Source organism: Musca vetustissima, unplaced genomic scaffold (assembly GCF_032173495.1).
Source record: "Musca vetustissima isolate MV318-11 ecotype Yass unplaced genomic scaffold, APGP_CSIRO_Mvet_v1 utg5169, whole genome shotgun sequence".
NCBI classification, from domain to species: domain Eukaryota; kingdom Metazoa; phylum Arthropoda; class Insecta; order Diptera; family Muscidae; genus Musca; species Musca vetustissima.
The window spans coordinates 37,702-46,154 of record NW_026875253.1 but is presented as its reverse complement, the minus strand read 5'-3'; the positions used below and the strand labels follow the sequence as shown (position 1 = coordinate 46,154).

General features: G+C 32.8%; 1 protein-coding gene across 1 annotated transcript; it reads left to right on the top strand.

The window, feature by feature from the left end:
* The first annotated feature begins 6,143 nt into the window (after positions 1–6,143).
* LOC133337728 (glycoprotein-N-acetylgalactosamine 3-beta-galactosyltransferase 1-like) lies at positions 6,144–7,781 on the top strand. Its single transcript, XM_061545934.1, has 4 exons — positions 6,144–6,802; positions 6,863–6,959; positions 7,017–7,295; positions 7,563–7,781. The coding sequence occupies exons 1-4, from the start codon at positions 6,144–6,146 to the stop codon at positions 7,755–7,757; spliced, it is 1,230 nt and encodes a 409-aa protein (XP_061401918.1). The 3' UTR covers positions 7,758–7,781.
* The last annotated feature ends 672 nt before the right edge of the window (positions 7,782–8,453 follow it).

Sequence of the window (8,453 nt, the reverse complement as noted above, 5' to 3'; positions counted from 1 at the left end):
TAAACTAAATCCATACCCCAATCCTACACTCCAACAGTAATCTTATTTCCAAATATCAGTGTTCCAGCTCTATCGGTTCACCCAAATCCAAATTGTACCAATATTATTACAATTTAGTACATTCGTAAACAATTTCCAAAACTCCGTACAGCTCCATTCGTATCTCAGAATTGAAATTATACCAAATTTAGTACAGTTTACTACTTTTCTTTAATATGAGTACACGCTCTATACTTTAACATGCTACGAAATTGTACCAAATTTCGTACATTTTAATACTTTTCGAATAATTGTAGTTCGAATTAAAAAAAAAAACTTTTAGTGCATCTATCCTATCCATCATTAACCCTTTATGGCCCACAGGAAACAAAATGTTTTAGAGCTTATATTTATTATACAACTAGTAGATATGCATTCTTTGGAAGAGGGCAAAAAATACATAAGTAATAATTTGTGTATACATCCAAATCGCTCCGTATTCGAAATGAACGAATTCTGCTATCAGAATTATTTTAGATTCTTGTAAAAGAGAATATAAATAATAATATAATTCAAAAGGTTAAAATTTTTAGCTCCACCGGTTCGCTAAATACTATATTTAGTACTTTTGACCCCTTTTCGTGCCGTTCAAGTACCTTCGGACTAAGAATTACTCTCACCAAAATTTTCAAGATTATAGTTTGTATTTGGTGTACATAATGGTTTACATAAATCGGTTTGTAGAATTCCTATATCCCTATATTTTCATTGCATGTATCTGTCAGTATAACTATGGTGGAGGGTATCCAAAGTTCGGCCCGGCCGAACTTAACCCTTTTTCACTTGTTTAGTATAGACTTTAATGAATTTATCCCACAAAAGTTTTTGGCAATTTGATTCCAAATTTGAGAGCTAAAAGCCATACATCGCCTGATCTCTGTCTTAAGACTTTTTCGCTCCTACTTACATAATCACAGATCAAACATATTATTTCTGCACATTATTTCTTTCTCAATAATAATTTCAATTAACGAAATGACTCACAAATTCCTTGAAAATAGCTATTCAATTGTAATCGACGATGTTGTTGGTCGGTCTGTCACTTCTGATTCACCTGAAGCACACAAAAAATGTTGCCCATGATGTATTACCGGTGGTAAACTTGTTATATCTGCTTACACCACCAAAGCGGCAGCGGTTGCGGCGGCAGCAACAACAAAATATAAACAAAGCTACCCACAATGGCTTTAATCAATGACACACATTTTGTTGATGCACCCTACTGTGCCGATTGTTGGTATGTTTATAAATTACCGATTTCTCGACTTTGACACTCAAATCTGTTAGGCTTGTTTTAATTGAAGTTTTATTTATTTATTTTTACTATCATTATTATTTTTTTGTAAATACGTATAAACTATTTTATAGCACAATTCAAATTATTTGTTCAAGAGTATAATAAAATGTAAGAACTAAGATTAATTGATTCGCAAGTGTTCGTGTCAAGTTTGTGTAATGTGTAGTGTATTACCAAGTCGTAGATTAGTAGAAATTAATTTTTTGGTTTACAATTTATTTACATAAGTTTCCAGTTGATGGAATTCCCTCTTGTTATTTTTGTTGTTAATCGAAATGTTGACTTATGCTGTACCATTAAAGGTCAGCCAGCAGAAGCGTCTGCATCCTCGGGCAGCATTCCGTTACGAGAGAAAATACGAGAATTGGGATTCATAAGATAATTTCTCCTACTGCTTTACTCTTTTGGACGATGATGATGAGCTATTATTACCTCACGACCTGTTTTAATGCAGACTTACCAATAATTGTTGCTTATTTTTTAATTTAATTTGCGAAATGTTGGTGATATCGCGATTAAAGATTTCTGTTAAAAATAAAAACCAAATTTAATTAAACATTGTCAGCTTTAAGTAATTTGGAATTTACTTAGTTTCCTCGTGTATATGACGTATTGCCGAAAAAGACATGCGGATTAGAGTTTTCATATTTAACTGGCAGAATAATTGAATATGTGGAAATATGTAGTTATCTCTTTATTTAAAGTTAAAAAAATAGGTCAGCTTGGTATTTTTTCAACTCTTTAGGATCAATTAAAACTGTAATTGTAATTTTTCCCAGAATTTTTTGTTATTTTGCTGTACAATTTATTAATAAAAAGGATAACTCGATTTTAGCTGGGCCAAAACATATGACTTAAATAGCGGAAATGAGGTGACTATATCGACATCTACATCATCCTATACTCAATTAAATATTTATATACGCCCATGTGCTGCATTTCGAGTTTGCTCGAATGTGAAACATTTTCCCAAATTTGGTGTGCTCCATTCCGAATTCCCAAAAAAATATTGGGAATATAATTCGAGCACATATAGCCTTGTGGATTGAAAACGAAATGAGAGCACGTACAAGTTAAAAAAGAACGCTGAAGTAATATTTAACGTGTTTTTACAATATTTATTTAAAAAATAAAGTATTTACATTAGTTTTTATAGTAAAATTAAAGAAAATAAAAAAGGGCTCATTTTATCAAAAACAGTGCGTAACATTTTTGAGATCAATCTGGAAACTCAACCACCATATGATCAAAATAAAAATAGAATCTATAAAAAATCTACTTTTAAGATTTCCAATAATACTTTTAATAAAGTTTCTTGCAGATGTGTGCCCTTTATTATATCGATGTTGACAAGATTCATGCCCCACTTGTTTATAGGGCGTCATCAAAAATGTTTCTAAAGCGTAACCACTGTCTCCTAGAAGCCAACTATTTTGCATACCATTTCCTCTTTTGTTAATGCTGCCTAGCTGCACTCATATGTCAAATAAAAGCATCATGTCTGGATCCTGGTCTGCAGCTGTCCACAGCTTGCACTCACTTTGTCTTCCATGACTTTTATTACTCTCCACAATATTTTACACATTGTTGTGCGATCAACACTTATATTTGAATCATTTGCCACTACCCTCTGAAACCCACCAACAGCCAGAAATCTGTGCTGCTAACTGCAGGCTTTCGGGAATGGTACCCGTGTGTATGAAAGGACCAACTTCTCTCAAAATATCAATAAATGCTTATTTTAACACGTTCCAGTATCATTAGACTTTTTCTGGTAGAAACCAGGGCAATTAATAAGCCAGCAGACATATTTTGTTCTTAATTTTGTTGTTAAACAAATTGCGAATTCCAATGAAACATATGTTTGTTTATCGAACACATTTCGTAACATATTGAACACAGCTATGCTTTCGAGCCGCACTTTCGCTCGAAATTGAGCACACCATTTTGCACAACATGGGAATTTAAAAAAGTATGGGAATTCAAAAACTATCGGAACATGTCACATGGGCGATAATAGGGTTTCTCTATATTTTTATACTAGAGTTGCTCTATAAACTCGCGATTTTAAATTAATTTCAAATTTGGGGATGTTGGGCAAATTTTACACCCGATGTAGCTGTGTTTTGATATTTTCGGTTGTTCGGTTCGGTATGTTCAAGGTCCTATCCCTGAGAGTGTATAGTTTCTTATTTCGTTTTCGGCTGGAAGTTTCGATTTAGATATATTGAATGTCCACCTCGACGTTTAACCTTTTTACTTCTTATACCCTCCACCATAATATGGAGGGTATATTATTTTTAAATTCCGTTTAAAACTCATCTATTCTATGACGATCTAAGCATGTCCGTTTGTCCATCTGTCCGTTTTAATTACTCTAGCAACTAAACGAATTTAGATAGATCGTAACAATTCGAAGATGGGCTATATCGGTCCTCGGGTTTTTGAGCGCGGTTTTTAACAGAATTCGCTGAAATTTAGTATAGTGTGTTCTTACTAAGTACCTAATCTCTCCACTAAAAATTATAAATATTGGTCCCCTTTTTTCGGTACCCCCCAAATTTTCGGTATTTTAGGGTTTTTAAGCTCGTTGGCTGTAATTTGCTATTTTGTGTTCGTATTTGGTAACAAATGAAACTATATATGGAGCTATATCTAAATCTGAGCCGATTTCAATAAAACTCGGCACACGTTATGTTGTAGTAACTTGAGCGCGTTGTGCAAGTTTTAGTTTTTAGGAAAACCCCCATTAAAATTACAAAAAAATTGTATTTGGTCTACATTATGGTTTGCAACAATCTATTGATAGAATTGTCGTTATAGGTTATTTCTTACTTTACCGTTTTTAAATGTGTCCATCATCCCTAAAATGCCGAATATTGAAATTACCTTTATATGGGGCTCTACCAAAACGTGGACTAATATATCCCATATGAAATGCCCAACATCCTAGATGTACTAGCACTTTCTTAGAATTATTTCAGAGCTATCTTAAATATTGCGTCCAGTAGAATGGGGTAGTTGTAGTAGTTTCCAATTTATTTGGAAAAGTACGACATTTGATAAAAAAAATGATATACCCAAATTAGAGATAGTTTTCTAAAAATAAATAGTGAAATTCTATGTAGAATAATTTTGTCTTTGACGAAACTTTACAAAATACAGAAAAGGCATTTTGTCTACAATTATCAGATTTGAACCCTTGTATAGACAAAACTACTTGACGTATCAATAGCAAATATAAAACCCGCCATCTCCAAAGTTGTTTTTTCGCTTTTCTCTCTCTAATAAGAAACCAGTATTTAAAGTAGTGTTGGGCATAACAAAATTGAGAGTAAGTGTGGGTGAGCGTAACTGAGAATTCATCATTAAAATCGACTGATGCCATGTACAGACGATCGTTGTTCGCTCTCTCATTCGTTGTTCGACCCTTAATTATGAAGTAATTACTTAGTTCCCCATACAAAATTTTCTGAGCGAAAACCTACTTTTGTACGTTGTTCAATTCGAATCACTCTCTGAATAACGAAGAAATTTGTCCCATCCCTAACAATTGAGAGTATTTATCGAAAATAAATTAATTTTGACAGCTTGAAAATATTTATCAAATTTTCAAACTTTTTCAGTCAAATTGAAAATGATGAATGAAAAGTAAAAAATTGTCTATGCAAATTGTATTTAGTTGTCTACATAATGCAATATGCATTTCTTTCCCTTTTGTTCTAATTAGCGTACAAAACAAGAAACAAATGTGGGGCCACCCAAAAAAAATCTCCAATTTGTTATATGTGACATTTGAATTGAGAAAATATAAAAATGTATGAAAACAATAATATTTTCAGAAAAAATGGAAAACATTAATTAAAAGTTAATAGATATGGGTTCATACTATAGTCAGGAGAAAGAGAATTATTTTTTCTATTTAGATCAATATGTGACTCATGCAAATATGTTACAATTTTGGTGTAAAACAAGAAACAAAAAAGTTTGAAAAAATAAACTCTGATGACATGAATTAAGAATAGTGTTGTATGAACGGGTTAATTCATGTACGTAATTCTGAGAGCTAACTACGTTGTTCGAATGCCCGTCAGAACATGGCATGACGAAGAGAGAAAAAAGACCGTCGACGATCTGTTACGGCTAAGCATGCCTGATTTAAAGTGTTATGAAATGGATTCATAAAATACAGAAATGAAGGTATGAATTATTTTTTCTGTGACTTTGAGCGGCTATATTTGTATCATCCGTTATTAGTAGTAATTATTATTTAAGTTTGGAAGATAGACCATATTTATACTCTACGCGACTTTCTTGTATTACAAGTGGGTGTGTGTGGCCCCAATAGTTTGTAACGTCGCGAAATATTGGTCCTACAGTCTCATTGTTGTATAGACCACAGTTATAGACCAATCGAAATTTTGCATGAAGCTTCGGTTTTGGCCAAAGGCGACACTTATAGTTTTTGCCAATGATCGGGATCAAATGGACCAAAAAATTTATTTTTCTCGGTTTTTCCTTAGAGGTCACAATTATGAGGGCATTCTTTGGCTTATATATTGACTCCCGAACGACATAGACTGGCAAGTGTCGGTTTATGGCTCTGACATTTTCCATAAAGTTGCGGCTATAGTCAAAAACGACATCTATAGTTTTCGGTGATGATCGAATGATATTTAGGTGATGAAATGTTTCAAAACCATTAATTTTAATACAATATTTTTTTCTTTTTCTTTCCAGAATCCTTCTGTCTGCAGTATGAGGACACATTCTAATGGCACTTATAAATCATCAGTCAAACTTAAAAATGTACAGTCAAGGCAGTGTATCAAATCTTAAACTGTTCGTTACCTTAATGGTGGGGATAGCTATTGGATTCACCTTTTCTCAAGTAACGGATACATCCAAATATGAAATACCCAACATCGGCAATACGGTGAGAACTCAAGATGTATGGACTCAGCCAAATCCTAGCGAAGAAATAAAAGAAGAATTCGAATCCCCCATCGATTCAACAACAGATAGTTATGAGGATGAGGATTTAGAACATGATGTATGGTCTCGCAGTCCGAGAGAATATAAAGAACACGCGAATCCAATATTTAATGAAATAAATCATAATGAAAACGTACCACAACAAATAGCAAATAATAAGTTTAGATATTATGAACTCAATACAACAATAGCGGATAAATTATATGATGAGGTAAAAGTTTTATGTTGGATCCTAACGGGTCCGGCAAATCATAAAAAGAAGGCAATTCATGTTAAGAACACATGGGGTTCACGGTGCAATAAACTAATCTTTATGAGTTCCGAAGAAGATGAAGAGCTGGGTGCTGTTAAGTTGCCGGGAGTGGGTGAAGGCCGAGGGCAATTATGGAAGAAAACTCGCGAGGCCTTTAAGTATATCTATGAAAATTATATCGATGAATACGATTGGTTTCTGAAGGCCGATGATGATACGTGAGTATTTATACAGTTTTCCAATTATTTATGAGGTAATTAAATTTTTTATTTTCCTAGTTATGTGATTGTGGAAAATTTAAGACTATTTTTGTATCCCATGTCCTCTGAGGCCCCCGTTTACTTTGGCTGTAAATTTAAACCCCATGTTAGACAGGTAAGTTTTCATTTCTAGATATTGTAATCATCAAATAATATTTTATTTTTGTTTTAGGGTTACATGTCCGGTGGTGCAGGATACGTTTTAAGTAGAACTGCAGTTAAACGTTTCGTTGAGTTGGGCCACAACAATCGCATGATATGTCGCAAAGGTTTTGGCGGTTCCGAAGACAGTGAAATGGGTCGTTGTTTGCAAAATGTAGGCGTTGTTGCAGGAGATTCCCGTGATGATCTGAAACGCGGACGATTTTTCCCAACACAACCATCTGGTCATCTTAAGCCAAAGGATAAGTCTAGTTGGTATTGGCGTTACATATTTTACAAAACCGAAGATGTAAGTAAAAGAAAAATACTAGACACAGTCGATTGCGTTATACAGTGGTCGGCATATATAATATATCAAATAATTCCTAATTGAATTTTGAACTTAGAAATTTTATGAAACCCTGCATCAGTTTTAAGTTTATTGAATTTTACCATTTCATTTAATTTACATTAATATATTAAGATAATAGATATCAACATATATCTTAACAATCATAATAATTATTAATGATATTTTAAACATAAAAATAATCATTTCTGTTTTCACTATCTACAGGGCCTCAATTGTTGCTCCAATTATGCCATATCGTTTCATTACATACATCCGGATAATATGTATGTCATGGATTATTTAATATATCAGTTGAAACCATTCGGTATATTACCGAGTTATTTGGAATTACCACCGAAGAAAAATATGGAAGAGCTATTGAATAAGTGGCGTAATGAAGAATCTGATAATCCCTTATAATTTAGTTAGATATATAATATTTAAATTAGATGAAGTTCTATAGATAATAAATGAAACAAAACATGCTGTGATTTACACAAACAAATTAAACATCGAATAATTAAAATATTATTTAAAATGGGAATCTGGTGGGAATTCTGCGGAATACATTATCAACATTTGAGTCGTTTATTTTGGAAGTGGTTTAAGTTATATGGTTAAGTGGTATTAACACTAGATTGCCTAAGGCGGTCATTTTGACCGTTTTTCATTTTCAAGTACAAAACAATTGTGTATATTATGACACAGCTTTTTAAAATTTGGTAACTTTTTGTACCACATAGAACTACGTTTATTAATCATGGTAGCTGCTCTTTCATTCCCCATATTCGCATGTGCTATACCTATTTTGCCTAAAATCGATCATTTTGACCTCTTGTAAAATATTAAATAATCAAACTACTTTTATTATTGTATAAAGTAAATTTCTTATATGACCAGATCAGTACAACAACATGGAAAACCGTTTGCTACTATAGAAATACAAACGAACGCACAAATCGGGAAAAATAAATTTTATATTTCCAGTCGATTTTACTCTTTTGTCGAACTCTTACTCTCTTGTCGAACACTTACTCTTTTGTCGAACATAAATAATAAACGAAAACAAATAATAACAACGTTTTGTATGATTGTAAATAATGTAAAAAATATTAG

Excerpts from the sequence above, each read along its gene's own strand:
- LOC133337728 (XM_061545934.1), top strand. The coding sequence starts at position 6,144 with ATGTACAGTCAAGGCAGTGTATCAAATCTTAAACTGTTCGTTACCTTA. Across the intron at positions 6,960-7,016 it reads TTAAACCCCATGTTAGACAG|GGTTACATGTCCGGTGGTGC; the intron begins GTAAGTTTTCAT and ends TTTTTGTTTTAG. Across the intron at positions 7,296-7,562 it reads TATTTTACAAAACCGAAGAT|GGCCTCAATTGTTGCTCCAA; the intron begins GTAAGTAAAAGA and ends CACTATCTACAG.